This window comes from Falco rusticolus, chromosome 8, assembly GCF_015220075.1.
Source record: "Falco rusticolus isolate bFalRus1 chromosome 8, bFalRus1.pri, whole genome shotgun sequence".
NCBI lineage: Eukaryota > Metazoa > Chordata > Aves > Falconiformes > Falconidae > Falco > Falco rusticolus.
Window position 1 is genome coordinate 58,680,462 of NC_051194.1, and position 25,574 is coordinate 58,706,035.

General features: G+C 48.1%; 1 protein-coding gene across 1 annotated transcript in view; it reads left to right on the forward strand.

The window, feature by feature from the left end:
• The first annotated feature begins 1,880 nt into the window (after nucleotides 1-1,880).
• The window catches only part of TWIST2 (twist family bHLH transcription factor 2), a 37,580-nt gene continuing 13,886 nt past the window's right edge, over nucleotides 1,881-25,574 (forward strand). Inside the window, exon 1 of the mRNA XM_037398906.1 lies at nucleotides 1,881-2,560. Within this exon, the coding sequence (XP_037254803.1) occupies nucleotides 2,041-2,523 (483 nt within the window). The 5' untranslated portion in view covers nucleotides 1,881-2,040 and the 3' untranslated portion in view covers nucleotides 2,524-2,560. The remainder of the gene's footprint in view (nucleotides 2,561-25,574) is intronic.

Genomic DNA, 25,574 nt, shown 5'->3' on the forward strand with positions numbered 1-25,574 from the left:
TTTGCCCTCCGAGACACAGTTCACATCGGCACCACTATCAGTAGCAGTTTATTCCACTTACGGGGCTGGCGAGGGGCTGTTCCTTAGGTTTTCCCAGCATAAACATTGCTTGCCCTAAGTCAGCCATGGATGGTCTCTGCCTTCGGGTCCACAGGGCTGGTAAACACCATCCCAGCCCGCTGTACACATGGACCACCAGGTCACAGATGCAAAGCAGTTGCCAACCCCCAGCTCCGAACCTTTCTGGAAACCTGGCTTTGGGGTGCGAGCAGGAGAGGCACCCGTCCTGTCTGACTCGCCGGGGTCTTAAATTGGATTAAAAATCTATTTGCAGAACTGCCTTGCTTTCCGACTTCTGTGCTGCACCTGAAAACCTTTCCTTTTGAAAGCAAACACAGGCTCTCCCCAGGGGCTGCCTGGGGAAGTCTTTCCACTATAAACATTACCTACCAGTAGTGGAGTCAGCCCCAGGCAAGCCAAAATTCCTTCTCCTACCAAGGAACACTTTCCAATCAAACCAGACATTATTTTTTCCATTAATGAGTGTTGATACCTACTGGAAAACTTTGCAAAGAAATCCGCTCCAAACTAATTCTTCTGATACAACATCCACATTTCACTGGTTTCTTTTGTCTTATTTATTTTTATTATTGTTTTATTTTATTTTCCTGCTCCGTATTGAAAACATGATCTTTGCTACTCAGGAATGCGTCTGTTCCTGCAATTTGGGCTGTAACTAAAATCAGAGGTCCAAATCTGATTTTGCTCTGCCTTAGCTCCACGGAAGCGAGTAGAGTTTTCCCACATTTTCCCTGGTGTGATGGAGGGGAAAAAGAGATCCGACATCTCTGTTTGATACATCAGAGACCCTGGAGCTGCTACCACGATTTTTATGTGCTGGGATACCATGATTTCAACAGCAGGATAGTCTGAAGGCAAAGACACCCTCCTATCTACCTTGGCTCTTGTTTCCCCAAAAATGTACTATTTAGTATTTAACGGGGAGTGGGGGGTGTAGAAAAATAGCGGGCAGATGGGCTATGTGACCGGCATTGCCTCTCCGGGGTACTCTCCATGGGGTTTCTATAAATTATAGAAATAAGCTGCTTTCCAGATGACCCATATTTTGGGCTCCACTGGGTTAGTCCAGGAGGGTCTTTCCATGCCCCCCACAAGAGGGGTCTTGCAGGAGCTTCCCCTGGCTGCCCCCGAACCTCCACCTTTCCCACAGCTCAACGCACCCCAGGGGACTTCTGCCACCCTGGGGTCACCCCTGGGACCCTGAGGCAGGTCCCCATCCCATCTCTGCAGGGCAGGGGTCTGTGGAGCAGGGTGCTGTCAGGGACAGAGGGGGGTTTGCAAGATTCTCAGCACCAGAGGGGTGCAAAACAGGGTGTTATTTTGCAAAAATGGGGCACCTTCTTGGGTGCACCCTGACCGGGGCAGGGTACCGCTGCTGCCTGGCCATGGAGTTGGGAGCAGGACCCTCAGCAGCGTGGGCTGGATGCATCCTGCAAGCGCTCAGCCCCCCCAAACCCCCCAGCAAGGGGATTATGCTGGAGGGGTGCTGCGAAATCAGCATCTCTGGGGGTGGGGGTGGCAGCCAGCTATCTTTTATTCGAGGTGCATTCCCAAGATTTTAGTTAAGTGTAACATAAAACTGTGAAAGTTTAGCAGGGGAAAAGCTTTCCTCCCACTGACCTGGCCGGCCAATCAGGAGGGAGCCCCGCACCTCCCTCACTTCTGACAACTATTTAGCAACTGAGCTCAGCTAAAGTTTCCAAAAAGTTAGAATAACTTCCTCTCTCCAAGACCTCAATTTTTTGCACAACCCCGGTCCTTGAAATAAGAGCCCTTCAAGCAACCTGGAAAACGTTTGGTCAGCAAAAAAAAAAAAAAAAAAAAAAAAAAAAAAAAGCAGCCCTCCTGTTTTTCCAAAGGATCTGTCTCAGGAATTTAAAGCACATTTAAGACACACACACACTCACATAACATAAGGAGGGGGGGAAAGTCTCTTCCCCTCCCCTTCTTGCAGAAAGCATGGAAGAAAGCTCCAGTTCTCCTGTTTCCCCTGTGGATAGCTTGGGGACCAGTGAAGAGGAGCTGGAAAGGCAGCCAAAGAGATTTGGCAGGAAGAGAAGATACAGTAAGAAGTCCAGCGAAGATGGCAGCCCCAACCCAGGGAAGAGGGGGAAAAAGTCCAGTCCCAGCTCCCAATCTTATGAAGAACTGCAGAGCCAGAGGATCCTGGCCAATGTCAGAGAGAGGCAGAGGACTCAGTCGCTCAATGAAGCTTTTGCCGCCTTGAGGAAAATCATCCCCACTTTGCCCTCTGACAAACTCAGTAAAATCCAGACCCTCAAGCTGGCGGCGCGGTATATAGACTTCCTCTACCAGGTGCTACAGAGCGACGAGATGGACAGTAAGATGACGAGCTGCAGTTACGTGGCTCACGAGAGGCTGAGTTATGCCTTCTCCGTATGGAGGATGGAGGGAGCGTGGTCCATGTCGGCCTCCCACTAGCCACCGCCCGGGCCAGGCCAGCCCAGCTGCCGAAGGGGTAGGTACCGATTTCTCTTCTCCCGGATGATGCTCTGCATCCGTCTGGCTGCAGGATGGGGTGCCGGTGGCTCCTCTCGCCAGCCCGGCTTTGCCATGGGGTTTGAACCTGCCCATGGAGAGGTGGCACGGCTTGGTGGGATGCGGGGACACTGCTAGGCAAGGGGTTTGGGGTCAGTGACCTGGAGGTGAGACGGACAGCATAGATGTGTCTAGCCCCCTCCTGCTTCCCGGCATCGTGAAAATTCAAAAAAAAAAAAAAAAAGAAAATTCTAGGCAGGCAAAAATGAGATATGACCCATTAAAAAAAAAAAAGTCAGCATGTTTCTGCTCTGCAGGGATGGGGGAGCTGAGAGGGGACCGGTGTTGAGAGCTGACTGATGAGGGATGGGGGGGAAACCATCGCTGCATGAGATTTGCCAGAAAGCGCTGCTTCGGGGAAGGTTTTTAAGAGAGGAAAAGGCGATCAGTACAACCGGCTGACAAGGGGATCCGAAACAGCTGCCGCCCCACTCCACGGGTGCCTGTGCCCAAAAACCCCGGTGCCGGGGCAGCCACATCCTCTGCTGGCTGGGGGGGGACCAAGGGGTCCGCAGGACCCGAGCAGGGTTAGGCGATGAGTTTGCCCCAGGTTGTGCTTCTCTTAAAAGAAACGAGCAGCAGATGTCGGCTGCAACCCCAGGCTGTGCCCCTTCCCCCTCACACAATAAAAAGCAAACAAAGATAGAAGAAACTTTGCCAAATTTTTGTATTTGCTCAGTTTCCCTTCCCCAAAGTGCCGGTAAAGCGAAGCCTGGTGTTAGATGTAGTTTCTTATTTACTCTCATCACTAGTCCCTTCCTCATCGTTTTCTATTAGCGGAAAACTACTTCCTCTTCAGTTCCTTTTGTAATATTCAGGGAGGGAGGAATAAACAGTAAGAAAGGAAGGGGGGGGGGGAGGCCCTTAATAACACCCTCATCTCAAGCTAATTAAGCAGAGCAGCTCTGCATTGTGTCAGCCAGAGTTTGCATATAGCCGGTCCTTCTCTGGAGCTCCGTACATAAAGCAGAGCCCACAAACCCCTTTCGCCAAGCAAACACCCAAAAGGGAAATTCACCCCCCCTCCCCGCAACGTTACGCGTGATGTAAAATGAAATAATTTCATCATGCAGACTATCGGCTCCTTAAGGACGAAAAGAAAGTTTATCCCAGCCCATTGGCTAGGCTTTTTAAGAGAGGCAAATCCATATTTGTTTTAGCAGCAATAAACAGGCTGTTTAAAAAACAACAACTTTGATGCAACTGCAGGAACTGGTTTGAAAAAGCCGAAAAACATTCAACCGAATGTACTAGTGGTGCAAAATGCAGACTTAAACCCATTTTAGAAACCACTTCAAGTAAATGTTCCGCTTGTATCCTGAAACAGTTTGTACTTTGGTCCTGCAGTTAAGGTTTTCATGCACTTCTAGGGAGCCCCCAAAATGTTAGGCTGGTCAAAAATTTGTTACTCTATCCATTGCACGAGCTGTCTGTTGTTTAGTTTAAATAGGTAACGCTGCTGCTGTGGGTTTTACGGCTGTTGCTGATGTTACTATTTTTTACATGCTGTGCCCTGATTTCAGCTGAAAAAAGATGAAATAGAGTCATTTTTTAAAAGGATAAACCCTGTCATTTATAAAACAGAGTGCCTTTTCCCATGCTAATCTTGGTAAAAAAGCTGCAGCAAACAGATTTTTTTTTTTTTAAAAAAAAAAGACTAAACCCACACGCAAAAACCCAGGCTTCTTGTCAAAAACAGATGTAAAATGTCCTGAACACTTATTTCTTCAGCAGCTTAGATTGGCTGAATAGTAAAGTGCGGGGATGGAACAATGCATTTATTCTGTTGTTTCCCAAATTATGTGCTGCCATTAGCCAATGATGTTTTAAAAACTGTTACCTAATATACAACCCTTCCTCTCTATCACACAGTACTTTAGCAGTAAAACCTGCTTTTTTTAAGCATATTTAAAAACCCCACCACCTTTGGGTGAATTATTATTACCATTGCTCCAGCGAGGCAGATTTTATACGTAGATGCTCGGATTTATCCGTACCCAAAAGAAATTGCAAGCGACGTTTCAGACTGCACAGAAAACCATGACATAGAGCCAAACCCAACACTTTTTTGGTTTGTTTCGGGGTGAATCTGCATTCGGTACCTTTGCCGTAACCCGGCTTCCAGCCCAGTGGTTAGATATGGCTCTTTGCTCCACATTTGTGTGCCTCTGAGGACGGCCGCCTTTCCCCGAGCCCCCAGACTTTCCCCCCTTGCCTCTCCTTTCTGCACTCGTGTGTGCATGCACACGCATGTGGTTGAACTGTTGAAAACGTTGTTGACAAATGGCCTGGTGTGGTGCGGTGTCAAATTCTATCGTTTATGGTGACAAAAATTACATCTGCCAGAAAAAAAAAAAACCAAACTACAAGATCCTCACAAAACCCTCTAAAAATGAGCAAACTTAGCTGGGTGGTGAGACACGGACTTCTGCATGGGTCTGTCCTGGCCAGAAGAGTTCTTATGCCTTACAGGGGAGCAGCCCGTTCGCTCTTGATAGCAAAAACCCCCAGCCCTTAAGAAATAGCTGTCTGAATTTGGGATCAGCTTCTGCCTTTCCTTGGGAGCAGTAAGCACTGCAGACACTGGGTGAGCACGAAAGGCTGAGTGCCATTCAGGCTGGATTGCTGCAGCCGTCCTCCCCTTTTCCCTGGGTTTTGGGGACAGACAGGCAAGGAAAGGTTTTCTACTTGGAGGAACGATCGTTCCCCTTTAGCTGCAAAAAAAATCAGAGGAGCTTTTTTGATTAGAAAATCAGAGCCTTGGGAACTGGTAAAATGCCACCTGGCCTCCGTGAACACCAGCAGGTCACTGCTGCTCGCTCCTCTGGCCACGAGAGGTTTTCCTGTTCTGCTCCACATAGTTACAGACAACTTACTCCAGTAGTTTCAAGAGAAACAGGCGCAGCATTGCACTTCAATTAGCACAATAAGGTGTCTCAGCAGACATGCCAAGCTGAGCCTTCCCCCCCTCAAATCTCCCCATCCTCATCGCCGGCACCTGTGCCCCTTCCCTCACAGCCACCTTTCTCTTTTTCCTTCAAAATGTTCAGGATGCTTTAAACTACACAAATAATCAAGAGAAAAGAAAATACGTCCCCTGTAATTCCATTTAGTAGGAAAGATCCCACCCAACTGGGATGTCAGGAGCATCAGCAAAGTGCAAAGGACAATGTAGCCCTGATCGCTGTGCCAGTAAGACCAGTCTGTCAGCAACCTCCTCCTTCCCACTCGCTGCGGAAGGGCTTGGGATGAGCCCCTTGCCTCCCCTGGGCTGGCACTGGCACGTAGTAACACCTTTCCCACCTTTTTTGTGCTGGGGAAGCTGCATGCAATGTGTGCCTTTGATACGCAACCCTCTCACCATTGCCCCTTCAGACTTCCAGGGCTGTTTCCAGTATAAAACACCAGCATCCTATTTCATTTTGTCCTTAAAGAAGCAAACAGATGTTATCTCTGCTGGCCCTGGGAACAACCTCATTCTATAGTATATGAGAGCAGTACAGCTAACCAGGGGTGCTGTCACACTGGAACTAAGCCTTTCTTGTCCCCAAAGCCCTATTTTTTTATACGCACCCTTAGAAAAATGTAAATATATTTCCTTGACAGGAAGGATTGTAAAGTTTGGTATTTACATTAATAGGCTTGTAGCAGGGGTGGGGGTTCATCTTGGTGCATTTAAAAGCCCAGCAAAGCGCATGTTAGATCTTCTGTTTACGTTCGTGTCTTTTCTTGGGAAAGAAGAAATCTGTTAGGCGGCAGACACCAAATGCATTGCAGTCAGCCAGAAAACGCTCAGGCTTGGAGATCCTTGAAAGAGAGGGTGCAAGGGAAATGCTCTGGAGAAGGAGACATGCAAAAGCAATCTGCCATGGGCTAGATGCACATAAACTAATTACCGAGCTGAAAGACTCAGAGACACATACGGTGGAGGGAAAACATTGGATCAAAACCGATGGACCGCTTAGAAAAGCGGTGAAAGCATGTTATTACTTAATCTGCTGGAGGCAGGGCTGTGGTAAAAGTCCTATCAGGAGAGATGTGCATTGAAGGGTCATTACGGGAACAGCCAGGGCATACATTTCAGCTAAGTAGCCCTAATTTGTCTCCAGATTAGTCACCCTCACACCGGTCATCCATGCAAAGGAGCTCTAATTTTAAGAGCATATGAAGCATCCTCATTAAAGAAAGAGGAAGACTGCAAGGCTTCTCCTTTGCAAGCTCCCTTCACATTGCTTCCTTCAGTGCTTTTTGGGGCGTATTTTATAGAGTTATAGGTAGCGGTAATAAACTAGCCTTGGAGATCACAGCAGCCTCTTACAGAGCCAGGACAGATACTGTAACCACTGCTGAAATCTCTTTTGGGGACGTTTCTTGTCACTCTTTCCCCCAGCAATATAATTATTTTTATGGCTGTAGCTCTGAGAATCATTTCCATGTGGTTCAGCACGACTTTGAAATCTCCAAGCCTGAAATCTCCAGAATTTATGTCTTGCTGTAGAGCTGTCGGAACAGTTTGATGAGGCCACGAGCATGTAAGGGAACGCCACCACAACCCCGAGCACAAAGCGAGCTCCACACGTAATCAGGGAATTACAGCTGCTGGTCAGGGAAAGCGCACGTTTCGGGCAGTTCCCCCCACCCCTGCCGGCTTCATGGAAGATTAGGAAGGGGAAGAAAAGCTGATTAAAATAAAGTGCTGTGCCATGGAAAACACACTGGGCCAGATCCTCAGCTGGCTCCGAGCTGCCTTGCTGCTCCTTGCTAGCTGACGATCCCACCAGACATCTCCGTGGGTTGCCGTAAGTGACTTGGAGAGGGCTATACACCATTGCTTATGATTTACTTAAGCAAATTTAGAGGCGAGGGAAAACAAGAAGTCCTCCAGCTGCATACTAGCAGCCTTGTGCTAATTAATGATTAGTTCTCAAGGATTAAAACAGTAGAAGCATTTGCCAGGGAAAAAAACAAACCAACCCAAAAAACAACTCTAGGCACCCCAGCATTTAATTAGATTTGTAGTTGTAGAAGATGACCACTCAGCAATAACAACAACTAATCATACGCAAATAACAAATTAACTCAGCCAGCCAATAAATCAAAGCAAGGCAACCCTTATCCTCATACCCATCTGTTTAACCACTTCCACTCCAGACCCAGCCCACAGCAGCCAGTCCACCCAGCCAACGCCGGGGCACAATTGTGCCATTGGGGCCAGCTTTTGCAACGTCCTTGTCCTTTTCCCGGCAAGGGGAGCCAGTTAAGCAGCAAAGATGCTCCTCTCCAGCAATCACCCCCTCGGCTGGGCTTTTTATTAGGCTCTGCTCAACCTCCCTGGCCCTGCTGGCACTTAGATTTTCTCGGCATGCACCTGGACAACTGTGCAAGGTGGGCATCGGGGCTTCAGGATGTGCTTCTCCTCCTGCATTAAAGCAGGGCTTTCTTTGGGGGGTTGAATGGTAAAATAGAGCATTTCTCTCTGAACTTTTTCCACGATCTGTCACCCTTAGAGCTCGAGGCTTTCAATGTTTACCAGTAAGGAGGGTTTTCCCTTGGGAAGGAAAAAAAAAAAATTACAAAAATCAGCCTTTCTCCTCTAAAAAAAATGAGCCATCACCTCATGGGCAGCAGCATCGCGAACCTGGAGACAGGAGGACCTTGCTGAAGGAGGGTGCAGAAGGGACCGGCTGTTGGTACCACTCCCATAAAAATGTTCAATAAAGCCTATTGCAAACACAGGGTTTCAAAGAGGCCATTAGATCCCTGATCACTTGATGGCCCTCCCTGAGGTCTGAGCCTTTCGGGTGGAAAGGGTGTTTTGATCTACTCCAAACTGAGCCCAGAAAGGCAGCTCAGGAGCTTTCCTGCTTTCCCAAACTGGCGGCCAGTGGGTGTTTGCCAGCACCCAGGCTTTCAGCCTGCCTGAGCTGGGGTCTCCCTGGGAAGGGGTCAGCAGAGCACCTCCAGACCTCTCCTGGGGGCTCCGTTTGAGACCCTTTGTGTGATTTAGGATATTATTTTTTTTTTTTGGCTTCTGTGTTTTGGCAAGGGGTGGGAGCTCTGCAGACCTGGTTGCCTACAGCTTGCAAAAGTGATCAGGCGTCAAAAAGAAAATAACCCTTATGCCCTGCACTGTACGGTGAGCTGGAAGTGAGCTATAGTCCTTCTTCCTCCCATCTTCTCTTCTCCATCTTTTAACCACAGCTTAGAAAACAGAAAAAGGAGGAGGGGGAAGAGACAGATGTCTACTGGTTCAGCTTGATATATATTTACTGGAAGAGGTCCAGTAAGCCTGTACTAGCTTTAATTGAATTCCTAATAAGATAGTTTTGCCTTGTTAACTGCCACCCCCAAGAAGCAGCTTTGCCATTTCCTTAAGAGATACTAGACTTGCCAAACACACACTTTAAAATGTATGAATTAAGTTGTGGATGAATTTAGGCACCAAAAATTCTCATGCAGTAATTTCTGTGATTATGACTTTTGGTTTAAGCTGTTTGGGCCTTCTTTCAAAAATCATATGTTTGTGCTTAAATGTAAATAAACCTAATTGCTCGGCTAAGAGAGATGTGGGGGGATCACAGCTGTACTAAGGCTCCTGTTAAAAAAAATATCAGCTGATCACTCTTGGAAAATTCAGTAGGGTGGGACGGAGCTAGGGCTAAGCTTTCACACGGAAAGCTGCGTTTTGGGTGGCATAGGTATTCCCTGACATACCTGCATCCAGCATCCCCAGTGCCAAGCTTCTTAATAAAATTAATCTCTCAGAAAGATCTCACACAGCCACAAAGACACACATTTAAAACTGACCATGTTTCATGCGTACCATGATGAAATCTTGCTATGTAATATGGCTTGTTAGAAGAAATTGCTGGCCGGGAGGGAAAGCTCAGAAAATCATGGGGATGTTAGAAAACCAAACCAACAACAACAAAAAAACCAACACAAAAAGTAAGGGCAGACTCAGGAGAAAGGCAAACAGGCATATGGCTCCCAGCATATGATTTGCCATTGCTAAAGATAAACCATCCTGTTAAGAACAACAAAGATCTTTAAACCCTCTGCAAAAAGCATGCCTGGGGAGCACTGTGACACCCTGATATCCCCACACCATCACCCCACAGATGCTGTCAGGAGTGTGCTTGGCCTGCAGCACAAAAAACCCACCCTGAATTTGCTCAGGACAGAGAAGCAATAAAACAGTGTTTCACTCTCAGAAGTGGTGAAATGCGGAGGACCAGCAACAAAACACTGTTTGGTTGCTGGTCCTCTGCATTTCACCACTTTCCTTTCGACATCTAAACAGCCCCATCCCACTGCGCCTGCTGCGCGCCTCCGCCAAGGGCAACATATACGCAACAGCAATTATATAAGTGCTGCCCATTGAAGAAAATATAAAATTTAAGCTCCTACTTGGGCATTCAGAGCAAAGACCGTGGGGGAAAGCGGTGCTGCAGGCTGGGTTGCACAGGCAGTGCAGCCAAGGAGGAGCTCCTGCATCCGTGGGTGCTCAGTGATGCCACCCACCCTGAGCACAAGGGTGTCATCCTCCCCGGCAGCACGTTGTTGGATGTGAGCGATACACCCTCATACTGGCATTGCTGCAGGCATAGCAGGGCTCCCAGGAAAAAACATCTAGGGCACAATCGAAGCGACAGCAGGAGTTAGTTTAGGGAAAACAGCTTTCCAAAACTGAGCACCTGTTTCCTTATCCCTTTCACATGTTTCCCACCGGGATGCCCAGTACTACCTCCATGCCACGTACACACCAAATTGTATCCCCCCAAAGAGCCAGGCAAGCCTGACCCACGAGCTATGGCACACCAGCCACCAGCGGGTGCCATGGTGGGGTGGGTGCAAGGACTGAGCCCATGCAAGAGCATCTGCATAGAGTTTTCAGCTACGGCAGTGCCTCTGGTAGTACCTGGGAGTCACCGCCATGGAAACTTCCCAGTAAGATATCAGGGCATAAAACCCATGATAAAAGCAGGCCAGATGAGACAGCAGTGTCTTAAAAAAAAAAAGAAATCTATACATACAACATATTAATGTGTAGGTTTACACATTAGGTGAGATGGCTATTCTGCATCAGTTAAAGAAATTTATTATTTTGCCTGATGAGTTTAGGAAATTTCTAATATCACTGAGTCCTTGTTGCTGCCTTTCATTGCAAGTATCATTCTTCAGGCACAGCCCTGCAATCTCCGCGTTCAAAGCTCTCCTCCAGTTCGGTGGGGTTTTATGCACTGAATAACCAGATATTTTGCAAGAGGTTTTCCATCCCTTGCCACAAGAAGGGATGTTTAATAGATTCCTGTTATTGCTAGCACTAAACCTCTCTTTTATACCGTACGGGTCTGAAATGTTTGCCGTTGGAGGGGAGCTGGAGCAGAGCTAAGCATCTGCTTTCTCACCACCTTCCCCGTAAAGAAGCCATGAAATTTGTATCTGGGTTTCGGTGCAGAGAGGTGGTTCAGGGTTTTGAACTGTTCAAGGTGCATTTTGTGCCTCGAGAGCAAGGGAGATCAGGACATCTCTTTCCAGCAAACCCCTCCGAAATTTTAAACCCACGCAACCTAGCAATCAGTATTTCTTGCAATAGCTTAATGCGCACGAAAGAGTAACTCACCACTGTCTTACATATTCACGCCAGGGAAACAGGGAACACCATAAATACAGGTACCCTGGGCCAATGCCATGTGTCCAGAAGGCTGGGGATACAGGGTAGCAGTTTCAGCTGTGAATAGGGAGCTCAAAACACAGATTTTCAATAGGACTGAGTTAATCTGAAAATTTTACTCATAAGCGCTGTTATTTTGTAAACCAGGTGATACTTTCACTCTCAATGGGTGGCAAAATGTAAATATTTTACAGTGGTTGAGGAGCCTAAGGAAACGGATGTGGCTTTGAAAATTGTAGCCGTGAATTATGCCAGAATAAGAGAGAAAACCACCTTGCTTTCAAAGCACTCTTCAAATGTATTTCCCTTTTTTGATACAGCTTATTGTTCTTATACGTCTTTACTGGCACATTTTCTGCTACAATTAGACAGGTTTTCATACATGCCACACAATGCCTGAGCAGGTACGTGCACAAGCCCCAAGTTTCTTAGATCTGCCCACTCATCCCTGCTCCTACAGAAAAAACCCTCCCGTTTATAGCACATTCGGCACTATTTCCTAATGCCATAATTTCACCAGCTGTGCAAATCGGTTGTGATAGATTTTTCTTCTCTCATGCTGTTTTTTTCTTAAGCTTTCATTTAAAAGCTACTACATAAGTTCTCACAGAGCTCTAGCAGCATTCGCATTATGTTAAAATACAAAACCTTTCTAGATCAGAAGCCCACAGGCGCCCCCCTTGAATTACTCATCCACTGCACCGATCAGTCTGCCTTTCAGCTATTCTTTATTTCAGACACATCCTTAAAAATTACATATGCAGCCAAAATATTTCAAAACGAGACACTTTTCAGGCATTTCTGCCACATCACACTAGCAGACCCAGCCTGACGAAGCAGCTTGGAGAACCTCAAGGGGAGCAATTCGGTGCACGTTTCCCCATTGCATGCAAACACACAGCTCATCCACGCAAGCTGCAGCACCCTGCACTGGGCACCGCTAGTACAAGCCCATCTTAACATTGCATCTTAAAGTAGTCATCTAAACCGCACCCTCCCCATGCAGAGGGTGTTTGCCCATGCTGTTGGCTCCACTGATTTGTCTCTTGGGGCTGGCAGGAACCCCCGGTGAAGACGAGCTATAGGGACCATGCAGTGGTCCTGCAGCAGTACCAGCAGCAAGCACAGGGCAAGCTCCTGGGGATGGGGTGCTGGCAGTCACATCCTGGAGCTGAGCATGGTCCTTTTTCCATGGGACAAGTCCAGCATAGCCAAAATGTGCTTTGAAAGGTGAGGGCCAGCACCACCATGGTGGATGTAAAGAGGGAGAGGAGGGGAGGAAAGTTTCCTGGACTTCTTGCAAGGAGTGCAGGTCAGGCCTTGATGCCTAAAGCTTTGCAGGGGATTTGGTTGCTGGGATGATTCAGAGCATGGGTGTTTGGAGTTGCTCCACTGTGCTTTGTGGGTGCAAACACAGCTGGTGAGGCACCTGCAGCTCCGCAGCCATGGCACCATCAGGGAAGTGGCTGGGGAAAGTTGTTGGCCCAGCAGTGCAACATGCAGCAGAGCTTCTGTCCCCATGCAAACCCACTGCTTCCAGCTGGTTCACTTCTTGCAGGTGTGCATGTGAGCTGGCTGTGGCACAGGGATGCCCCCACCGGGAAAGACAAAGCAGGTCTGAGCACAGCTCCAGCCCGAGTGCTCAGCATTCGGCAGGCACTGCTGGGCCCCCCGCTGTTCATCCTGGTGTCATCCCCCCCAGCCCCAGCATCTCGCAGCACGACAGGATCCCTTGAATTCGGGCTCACTACCTGCCTGGCTGCCAACATCGCAGCACCATGTAGGGATGTAGCACCATCAGCCTTTACCCAGCAAATTTAGGAGGCATCAGATGGGGCTGAGGCAGATGAGGCCGTTTCTCCCATTTTCATTTTCTTAGGAAACTAAGAATTTTTTTAAAAAAATAGGAACAGCATTTGGCAGCAAGCAGAGAGTAGGGATCCCTGCCAAGGCCCAGACAGCTGTACCTTCTTCACTAGCAAGTTGTGTGATCAGCGAGGGCTGTGCTGAAAGCCAAGAGGAGTTACCATAGCTGCCACATTGCATTTTGCTGATCCTCCCTCTGGGAGACACCTTAAAGAAACAAACCCACCCTAACAGCTACGCCAGCACTTGCACTTCACCGTGCATCAGAGGAAAACTATGGGTGACCTCTCAGGGTCTGGGTTTTGTGTTGGTCCCCCGTCCCCCCCTTCCCTGTTCTCCAGCATTTCTGATCCAAGTCGAGGGGACGGGGGGGAGGAGAGCAGTTTATACAAAACTGGTTTTCCGTTTTGTGCAGCCTCGTTCGTGCACAAAAAGGCCATCCGCCCCTCCCATTCATGGCCCCGGCAGCGCTTTCGTGGCTGGATCTTCCCGATGGCTTGAAATAACCCAGGAAATTGTGCAAAAGCCCCAGCGGGTCTGATCCTGCTGGCTGGAGGCACTCACAGCTCTGTGGCTGGGACCGACCCAGCCCAGCCTGTGCCCTTGCACTACAAATCTTCCAGCTTTTGCCTGGTGGGGTCTTAAAAATAGCAGAAGGGAACGGTCATATCATGAGGAGGAAGGGAGATGTGATGAGCGTGGAGGAGCTTTGGGGAGTGCTGAGGGGCTGTGCCTGGCTCACAGCAGATATCCACCAGGAGCATTCCTGCAAGTCCTGGGCAATGGCTAGGGAACCTCCATTCCCCTCCCCAGAGGGTGGGTAACAAAATGAGATGAGAGGCTCTCCAGTTTCTTTTTAAACAGAAAATTATTCTTCCCTCCTCCTTTTCTTTAGAAGAAAAGCAGGAGACCTGTTTCCAGGTTTTACCCCTGCACGACAGCCAAGCACTCCCTAGGCTTCAAGACTTATTTTTAAGCTCATCAGTGAAACAACCTTCTGACCTCCAAAGCCTTCTTTCACATAGCCTGCCACGTGTATCCTTCTTTCCATTATAAAGCTCGTTTTCCTTAAATTTTCCTCCACAAAATACCTCCCCGGAGCTGTGCGTGCTCCAGAGCCATCCTGAGGTACCCAGTCCCTAAACCGTTACACAAACATCGTGATGATGCAACAGATGTATTTAGCAGCTCTGCCTACCCTAGCAGACCCATAATTAGCAGTTTCCCAGGCTCTGAGAGATCTGTTTGAAGAAAAAGATGGAAAGCCACAGGAGCACAGCTTGCTTCTGCACTATTGCTGACTCAGCATCTGCTGGCACTAGAGGGCAGGATACACTATATTAAAGAGCAAGGTGGGTTTGAGGTTGCACCCAAGGGGCACATCTCATGTATGCCTAACAGGGAGCACACGGCATATCTGGGAGCAGCCAGGAGCTGTCTCACTGCACAAAGCAAGGGGGACACAAATTTTGCACCAAGCCCATCCTACAGAGCGATAATCATCAGGACAACAGTCTCCCAGGTTATTTAATTTAGAGTTAGAATGCCAAATGGCATCAGAGGCACTTCCACCACATTGCAGTCACAGCTGCCTGCTGCTTTGCCAGTCATGTAATTCAAGGTGAAAGATTTTTGTCTGGCAAGGGGGATGCTCTGAATGGTATCCACTGACACTGTGCGGCAGTTCATGATCAAAAGCATTTGGCAGACCTGCGTAGCAGGCACAGGAAGGCTACACTGCAAGTGCTGTGGCTCAGATTCTTGGAAATAACCTTTTTCATGCATATTGACCAGCTGATGCTTTCTCTATAGAAAAAGTGTGGTGGTTTGGATTTTTTTAAATCTCATTACTTTCTCAGTTGTTTTTCTATGTATTGATTAAAGCTGTACTGTCTTCATTTTAATAGGAAATTTTAGATTGGCTCCAAACAAGCAAGCATAGGTTTACTCCATCCCTATATCAACAGCCACTTCAATAAACAACCAAAGTTTTAAAAAATTACTCCAAGCAGGTCATGCAGTGCAGTCTTCTCATTAGTGAAAACCTCATAGAATTTGCAGGCTTCAAGAGCAAGGTAATTCATGGTCTAAACACAAGAAAAACTTCTCTCAAGCCACCCAGACCTCTTTTGTGGGGAAGCCCTAATCCTGCAACCACGGCATGCCGCCCTGCAGCACGCTGGATGCAGATACCCGGTACGTGACTGCAGAAAATACTGTGGACTGACAGCCAGGAGCTGCAGGTTGCACCCTGAATAAGTGATATTTCTTTTGTCATCACAACTTGTAATACATGATAACAGCTAACAGATCAGGTCATACCAGCGTGACAAACCCCTGCCAGGATGCAGCCTGTTCCTACTAGCAGCTCCGTAAGCACAATGCAGGCAGAGGATGCGACGAGCATTGTCCCCAGCTGCTGGTACCCACCACTGAGGGACAGAACTCGTTCAAAATAGAAAGATCAGGGTGCACACTGACAAGCTGAGCCCCACCAGGATGCCGTACCTACAGGGCTCTGTGCACCGCAGCACAGCAGCACCCCAGCACAGCCAGTCTGTCCAGCAGCCCCCACTGAAAAGCTGCATTTTAAAGCCAAGACACCTGAAAACAGCACAGGAGATCTTTCAGGATCATAGTCAAGCTATTGGGCTGGGAAGATGAGAGGGACAAAAACAAAAGTATGGATGTTCCATAGATTTCTTAGAAGAGAATCACCAAGAACTGCCGAATAGAAGAAAAGTGGGGGTTGGGTTGCTGTTTGGGAGCAGAGGTGTCTCACCCCTGCTTTGCTGCTAGGGAAAAAGGGGTGTCTAACCATACTCTTGGCTGCTAGGAAAGGGGGTGTTTCATAGGGCAGCAATTTGAGAGCTGCCGAGATGATGGTTGATGAAGGAGCCCCCCCGACTTGTTCCCGTCTGTTCTGTTTGTCTCCAGCCCTTTTTGCACCGCTGCTTTTGGAGGGGACTGTGCATGCTGGTGCCCCGAGTGCCATGGGATGTTGCGGCTGGCTTTGCTCTGGCCAGCTTGCTGAGCTCCCTTGTTGGGGCAGCTTATACCAGAGTCTTAAAGCTACTTGTAAAGGCAGCAGCTCTCTTGTTATTTTGGGTCGTTTGATGCAGTGGGGGCAGCAGGTTTTGCTCTGCCTGCACCCATAGCCCACCCTGGGGGCACTCATTTCCACCACACCCTAAATGAAGGGGCCAGGCTGAACCTACTCCTGGGTCAGACCCAATTTGTCCATGCAATTTTGGTTGAAGGTGCCTCAGTTTCCCCTCTGAAAAGCAGCAGCTAATACTTTTCCTTTGCCTGTTGCCTGCCCACCTTGTAACCTCCCGGGGAGACAGACCCTTCCTACAAACAGCGCATGCAGAGGAGGAATCCACATGCAACCAGACTGTTTTTTCTCTGCCCAGCCTGGTGCTGCCCAGCCAGCCCATCCTCCTTGCTGGTTGTCAACCCATGGCACATAACATCCTCTCAGTACCCTGTATTTTTAGGTGCTTTTCACATCCCAGAGGGATCTGACCACTGCCAGATGGAAACCAGCTCTGTTCTCTGGGCCAGGCTGAGCAGCCTATCTACAGCAATTCGGATGCATTTCACAGTTTCTCCTTTCAGCGATCTAAAGTGCAGATGTGCGCTTCAGATTTGGAGAGAGACAAAACGGAAGGAAAAAGGTTAAGCAGCTCTGTGAGTCACTCCAATACACGACCTACTGTTGATTTAGAAGCCTACCTCGGCAGTAAATACAGAATAAAGTTCTCCAAACTGTTTAACCTTTTGTATTCTGGATAGCAAAACAAATAAATGAGAACAAAACATCCCTCCAGAGTCAGAAAAGCAACAAAGCTGGAAAACCCTGCAGTGGAGTTTAGTACCAAGAAAAAAAAGTGACTCAAAACAAGTGACCTAAAGAAGGTGGGAGGGGGGGAGCAAAAAAAGAAAGAGCAACAGACATGAAAGGCAAAGAGGCAGGCACACACATTAGTGAAGCAGATAACGAAGAGAGCAGGCTGTACTGCTCTCCGGGAACTGCTCCAGGCAGTACAAGGCAGCAAAGGCAAGCAACAGCTTTCCAAACAAGCTCAGGGAGGTTGCACAGCCACAACACAAAAAGCAAAACGCAACACAAAATGCAGCCTATATGCTGCTCAAGCCTATGGCAAGACTCTGGTTCAATGGGCACCAGCACCCACTTTGTGCAGGAGAATGGTTCGCACCCAGATACTCCCTGGGGTTGCACAGACTCAGCACATCCATTACAATCCCAAATTATTTATCCACAGGCAGTTTGGTTGCTGCTTCTCTGGAGCTAGAAGCGCCAGGCTGAAGGCAAAGGACATCCTGGCTGCATACCTGAGGAAGAGCTCAGTGCATAATTGCAAATGGGCATCACGTGCATATAGAGGAGAGTAGTTGTGGGAGAATTAGCTTTACCACAGGCAGGCAAGTCTTACTATGCAGGCAGAGCATGCAAGCTTCAGTGGTGGGGAAGCTGTGCAGAGGGCTGGCACTGAAGACCCTGATCATAGAGGCATCCTTAGCTTTGGAAACCCCTGTGAATTTTTGATGGCAGCTGAACCATACAAACCCCCTAGATCTTGTTGAATCATTTTTGTCTTCAAAGCACAGGGTGTAGCAGCGGAAGGAGAGCTTTCCCTGGGATTTGAGGCACTGAGTGGGAGTTGAGAGAAAGGCCAGCATCTGCTGATCTCAGGGTACCACCAGGAGAATACTGCACAAGGATCTCGAGGAGTTCACTTGGGCCAGAGCCATCCCGAGGTCTCCAGTTAAAGCAGAATCACTCAAAAGCCATGCAAAGTGACTGGGGGAGCCAAGGGGGCTTTAGAGTCCCAACAGTTGCACTGATTAAAAGGAAAAATGATGAGCAAGCATTTACAGTATAAATCAGACTTTCCTTATATATTTAGGCATGCTTGAAATCAGCAGTGCTGTGGTTCACAAGCCACTAGAGATTTTGGGGATGCATTTAAAAAAAAGTCACCACTATGGTCAGCATACAGATGCAAAATTCAGGGCAGAGACAGAACTGCCTGCATAGTGCTGATGCATAATAATTCAGACTCAAACACCTTTTGGAATTGTTTCCCCACCACCACCTTCCTAGATCAGGGATGCAACACTCATCACTTCCATTTGTAGAATAGGGATAATGGCTGTTGAATGGAAGACTGCATTTATTTGTTAAAAATCACACCTGTACCTGGGAGCATCTCTCCACCTTGCTGTGAAGGCCCTCTTGTGTTTTTGCAGCTTTGAACAGCCTGTGTCCTTGATTCTTCCCCATTCCCAGGCAGTTGTCAGCCCCCCACGTCAGACATGAACCGAGACAGGATTTCAGAAACCATGCTTCAAGTTCTATTTGCTAGTTTTGAACTCTTCAAAAATAGTTTGTTCAAGTTTTTTCCACCTAAAGTCTGAATATAAGAAACAATCTATTAAAAATACAATTTTTGATTAACAAAGACATTAAATGCTCTGTTAATAGCATCATTTTAAAAAATTACATGGGACTTTAATAAAATACCAATAAAGCAGGGATAAAGCTAGACATCACAACAGCAGGAGAGGTTTCTGGTACAGGAACAAAAAGCAGAAAAGATCAAGATTTTTGTTTACAGATGCTGAGCCAGCAGTGTTCCCAAATTGTGGGTATTTTCAGATGCATTCCTGTACCTTTATCTGTTCCTTTCCCTCCCTTTGCTGTAGCTCCTAACACACTGGTATTTGCTTGCTACAGCTAGACACAGAACTGCAGGATTCTCCTCCATGCTGCAGCCCCTCCTGAGAATTAGGATGAGATCTTGGGAAGATGCACCTTTTTGCAGTGGAACTATAACAGATGATGCCTGGTGGTGGTAAAGAATTAGAGGCGATTTAAGCATCATCTTCCTCCAAGGCAGGACAAATCCACACTGGTTACATAGCACGAGAATTTCATGTAGCTTTTGAAGCCTTGTGCTAGGAAGAGCCTTAAGTGCAATCAGTGATATTATAGAGAGCTACCAGGAGCTCATGTGCTCTCACACATCTCCCTACCTTCTGCTGGTATGGAGCCCTACAGACAGCGAGAAGCCCAGAACTGGGAGAAGGCACAACACAAAGCTGAGGGAATCTCAGCCAGGACAGGGGTTCATCTCATGTGTTCTTATCTCAGCAGAGGCGAGGGATGGAGCACAAAGGGAGCTGAGGGAGAGGAAGGAACAGACCAGGAGAAGGAGCCCCAGAGATGAACAGCAGAGGAAAAGGGCCTTGGAGACCAGGGGGGAGGCATCAGGCAGAATGAGCAGCTTGGGCTGGGGTTATCACAAAGGGAGGCTGAGTCTGACCAGGCATCACGCTAACACAAGGAGCCTGTTCAGTCGAGATCTCTGCTTTGCTCTGCAGACCACAGAGCACTGCACCACATGGATGTTGCAGGCATGATGACTGGGATGAAGAAGCAGCAGCCAGACCTGCCACAAGCATCAGGGTCGAGAAAGAGGCTGGAGGCAGAAAGACTCCCAGGAGCCTGCAACACCCTTTTCACACCTGCACATCCTTCAGGAGTACAAAAAAAACAGGAAAGGAGAAAAGATATAAACAGGGTTCCTAGAGAGTAGTTGCAGGGTACTTGGGAGGTTTCCCCACTTTCTTTCCCCCTCTGGTCCCAACCTTAGCCCCAAGCTGAGCTGAACCCCTACCAGCTTTCCCACAGGAGCAGCAGGTCCCCAGCTCCCATGGGCTGCCAAGCCTGGGCTATGTCAAAATTCACCCTGACGGTTTTGCAGTTCCCCACCAGGCAGAGAGCCAGTCTGTGTTGCTTGATCATGACTAACATGGTCTAACACCATTAAGTTGAAGCCTGATAAAACTCTTTCACCCTCACTGTGTGCAAGTGCCCACTCCTCACCAGAGCATTGCATTTAAATTTGTCTTCAAACAGCCCAGACTACCTTCCTATGATCTGTTATGAGGGAAGTGATGGGGCCCGATGAACAGACTGGAGCAGAGACGTGAAGCCAAAGAGATTTAGAGCCTCTCCAGAGGCAAGATTATTATTTATTTATTTTAAAGAACCTAGGTTTCCTTAATCCTTTTTAGAACACCAGCCTACATTCATGTCAGAGTCTTTATCATTTAGTTGCTCTTTGAATCTTTTGAAAAAACTTGAGCCAGTAACATACAAGACCAACAGAAGTAGGAATAAAGCAATATTTTCAAGTTTGATGTATACAGTTGGAAGTCCAGGAGAAGACGCAAGCTGGTTCAGAACAGCCCCTACATGTCCTGCTACTGCAGTGGCCCAAACCACCTCCACGGACATTTCTGGTCCCTGGATGAGACCACAGCTCCCTTCCCTCAAAAGGCAGCCCTCAAACATCCCCTTGCCTCTCTTGTGCCTAGGAACAATCCTCAGCCAACACAATGAGTTGATCCCCTGACCACACAGCAAGTCCCCCAAAAGCTAAGCATCTCATCCACAGCCCACATACAGGAAGATCTTGCAGACATGGAAAGGGGGAGCAACTCTAGAACAGATACGAAACACTGATTTCTGCGGTCAGAGCCTAGCTTGTGTAACCAGGCACAGTTCCACTGGAAGGAATCAACTCAGCTCCTTTCATCAACAGAGCATAGCTGGAAATAGTTTGGGCGGTTTAGTACTGGAGAAGTCCAAGAGCCCCATCCCCAGATTTGAGACCATAACCAGAAATGGAAGAGCCAAGTGAGGTGGTGGGATTGGAATAAGGACATCTCTAGAAGGAAAAGCAATGCCAACGGTTCTCCTTAGCCTCTGGAGCTGCTGTGATAGGGCACCCTCCAGCAGCTTTCTTACTCCAGCCCTACCTGATTTGGAGGCCAGCATGCAAACACTCAGAGATAAGCATAGATCCTTCCCTCGTACACACCAGGATGCTTTTGCAGCGTGCCCTGCCCTGGAAGGGGAAGCTCTGTGGTGCAATAACCCAGGAGAGTTTGCCAGAGAAGGACTGAGGGGCAGGAAGGGAAGAAGAAAGTATTTAATAACTCCCAAATCATTTTTAAAAATTCATTAGCTATTATTTCAGCTGCGTGACCTCCTGAAGGGACTTTCTAGAGGGCCAGATTATGCAGTCAACTAGAAACATAAATAAGTATGGAAAGGGCAGAGATCACTTTGCTCGGCCAAATCGTGTGGGATGTCAGGTTATGTTTCCTGTAGGGTGCATCCGTGCTCTTCCAGGAGACCAGTGTGGCCCAACAGCTCCCCCAGTCTGAGGACACCTCCCCAGCCGGCAGGCATGGCACAAGCAAATGAATTATTTTCATTTGGGGAGTGCTGATTTTCAAAGACTTCCTGCCAGTCCCGCAGGGACAGCAGCACGTTGCGTGGCTGCAAGGTTTCCAGCTGCGGATCAAGCAGGCTGCAGCTTCAGCCGTGCTGCAGAGGCCAGCTCGCAGCCAGGCACTCTGCTCCGGGTAAGGGTCCTTACCCTTCGAGCTGCAGCACTCATACCCAGGTAGGGGAAACTTGCGAGTTCCTTTTCATTTGCATTTCTTAACTCCTTCAAGGAAAAATGCACGTGCCCATGAGAACCAGCCAATCTTCCCAATCTTCGTTTCATTCACTCTCTTATTGATGTTGATTTAAATAACAGCTGGTTTCGGGGAGCCTTTAAGTTGAGGAAGTGCCAATCCTTAGAAACCTGTTTGCCTTTTAAGTGAGGATGTGGTAAGAAATACAGCTGGTCCCATTTGCTAGGAGCTGAGGATCAGGTGGAAGAGGAGGCTTTTTTCTGCAAGGTGTGATGTGTAAAACCAGAACCTCTTTGGCCATCAGTGATATACCTATGGTTGTGCTCCCTAATAAATGAACACCAGCTTCACAGTATTACATGCACACCAGTATTTACCAATACAGGCAAGTGCTGTACTATAGGTGCGTGCATGTGTAGGGGGAGTATGCAGCATACGTATAGATATGATAAGACACTTCATCATGCCTTATGGCACCTCAAGTGCCTGAATAAAAGTAGCAACCAGAAATTTGAAAAGAAAATAAAGGCATTTTTAACCACTAAAAAGCACAGAGAACTGAAAAGTGCTTAAAGTCACTACAGACATCCTATACTCCTCCATACCTACAGTGTGTTTGAAGTCTAAATATGCTATCACAGATGATCTATGTATTGTGTGTAGCAGCATGCACACACAGTCCTCTGGACAGAAAGACTTCCCTATACCCTACCTGCAGGGAATTTGATTTCTTAACGAGCCTTTAAAGCTTCCATCTCAATCACTCAGGGTAACATCCAGCCTCCCTCATGCTTCACCGACATACACATGCAGATTTAACCTGGAGAATAAGAAACTAAAGGAAACATAGCTGATGTTGGCAGAACAGCAAAACATGTAAAACTCGATTGCATAGAGCAGAAAAGCTGTTCAGGATCAGCTGCAAACCCAGGCAGTCAGATGAGAAGCTCACCACCAGCAGCTTCTCATCAAGCCCCTGATTCACAGGAGCACAAGCTTAGGTCAGGCACATCCTAGGACAGCTTGTGAAATTCAGAGGGACAGCATTGCCAAAGCCAGAGCACAAAGTCTTTGTTTTGAACAGATGCAGAATGCTCCTCTTCCTCGCCCCCCCCCCCCCCCCCCCCCCCCCCCCCCCAAGGAGATTGCATCAGTACCACAGTAATACAGGTTATTAGCTCAGTGGGAACCTAGCAGAGTTCAGCCTCAAAGGTTCAAACAAGTCCAGCTTGCAGCTGGCAAACCTAAACAAGACCAGCCAGCTGGTGTTGAGCTGCGTCATCCACACTAATTTGGTTGAAAATGTTGACTTAACCCATTCATTTAATCACTGAAACCCGAAAAAACCTGACAACTGGAGACAAGGAAACACCATCTGCTTTTTGCAGAATGACAGACTAGAAAAGACCATGTAAACCAATTTTCCAGAGCCTTTTCTAGGCTTCTGTGTGCACGCTGCGTACAAATCCAGTTCTTGGTAGTCATTTGCTCGCCTGCTTTGATTCAGCAGAGCACATTGCACATCCTTAGTGCATGTGCTAAATCTCACTGGCATCAACAGAGCTAAGAGCATGCATTTAGACATTAGGCATGTGATTAAATACTTCAGCAAATGGAGACAAGCTAAAGGCATGCTGACTTTTTTGCTCCTTTAGCAGAGAGATTTCATCTTTGCATGTTTCTTCCTCCATGGGTTTGAACTTGCTGGAGCGAAACTGTTTGTTCTCCTTTGAAAAATAGCAGCAAGGGAGCAATCAACTTTGTTTTACCTCTCATGAAGCCATAGACTCTGGAAATATGATGAAAAACTGACATGAGATCTCTGAAGTAGACAGCTTATTTATAGGCAAGAAACACAAAGCAGCAATGTAGCTTATTTATAGGAAAGAAACAAAGCAGCAACACAGAAGGCTGGTAGACAGCACACAGAATACACCACCTTCTGTGTCTACTCCCAGGTCTGTCCACTGATGCACATAAAAAAAAATTTTATAAGTTGTTAGTTAGTCATTGCAGAGGAAATTAAAACCCTCAGGACGTTAGTTTATGGGAGCGCAGGCTCCTGGAGCAGAGCAGCGGGTTGGGCAGCTCACAGCACCATCCAGGCTGGAAATGCATTGCTAAAGAGGTTGTGAGTAAGATCATTCCCTCTCCTGCTTCCCGTCACTTGCTTGCCCGGCATCACCCACATAGCGGTTTCAGGAAAGCCTGTAAAGCTGCAGCCAACCTCAAGCCGAGTTATAAGCCATGATGCTAGCCTGATGAGTCTTGGAAAAACTAATGAATCACGGTTGCTCAGAGCCCGGACAGGGACGGGTGGGTTACTGCGATCTCCTCAGCAGACCGTGCTCCCGAAATAGGATGGTGACATCAGAAACCACAAAAACAAAGATAAAATATTTCACCCATGACCAGCCCCAAGGCACATTCACAGCTGCTGCGTTTTTGCCCTCCTCACCAGAAAGCTCTGACATTACCTGAGCTAGGAGTCCACTCAGTAGCCACCAGCGCAGCCCGAGGGGCACAAGCAGAGCCCAAAGCCAACTCAGACAGTCAAGCTGTCAATCAACCAGAGCCAGCCAAGAGGTTTGAAGCAAATCAGATGAGTCCATACGGAAGCATAGCGCATTCAAACAAAACAGCCCTCCGCAGACTCCAAAACCCCTTCTAGCCATGCCAGTAACCTACCCACTGCCACTTGTCCTGCAAAGGTCCCCTGATGCAAAGCTGTGTTGAGCACCCCCAGGCAGCAGAGAACCAGCCTCGGGGATGGGCTGGCAGAGAGATAGGAGAAGTCAGAGGGGTGGCTGGGCTGCTTATAAACACCGAGGCGGGGGAGGAGGGGGCTCATTAAGCTAAAGAGCAACACCTGGGTGAAAGGACTCAGGCTGAAATCTAGAGGGCTGATTTTAAGCTTGGGCAATGCCGTCTGCGTGGAAAGCAAAAGCTGTAAAGTTTACCAGGAGGGTTGTACAGTGCGGTACTTGCAGTGAAGGCTGGGGTGAGGGGCCCAGGAGAGATGCAGGACCCAGGATGGCTCTTTCCAAGCTTGTGTCCATGTTAACATTGCTGCCAGACCATCAAAGACTGAAAGAGCCTCTGGGCACTAGCAGATAATGAACACAAAGCAAGCCATGGTCTATCAGCACACTTACTCAAAGTCACTATTGCTGTTCCCAGCGTTAGCATCAGTCGCGTACAGGGTGCCCAAAGGGCGAATGCAGCTGAGCTGCTGTGCTCCTGTCCCGAGCTGTGCTCGCCCCAGCCCCGCACATCAGCTGGTGGCTGTCTCTGAAGCACAGCGTGGTTAACATCACTGGCACGTGCCAGAGTGCCTCACTCAATGCCAAGTACTTCTTACCCTGGTGGGACTGTTTGGCGTATAAAAATGTAACTCCCTCCGCATGAGGGCAACACCCTGTAACCCCACGTATTTTAAAGAGTTGGACTATTCTTGCCATAAAAAAAGATCAGAGTAGCTTTATTGACTGCAGTGGAGTTAAGCCGGTTTATTCCAAGTGAGAATTTGGCCCCTTGACTTCAATGAAGCCGTGTTGATTAATCCCAGATGGAGACCTGGCCTGGTACAACCCCCTTTGAAAGTCCTGGGAGATTAGTAACACGTAGGCTGAATCACCACTGTTACTCAGAGCCTGGGTGGTTATCGCAAACCTGCACCTGCCGCCGCCTGAAACGCTGCCGGGCTGGGGCTCAGCAACTGCCATCACCGACTTCAGGGACCGGGGTGTGGTGAGCCAGGGCACATTCTTCAAACGCTGCCTCATGCTAGGGGGGAGATGCCAAAGTAGCGCCCTTTCCTCCGCAAACAGCTGGGAACGTCACCCAGGATGCGAGTCCCGGCTCTGCC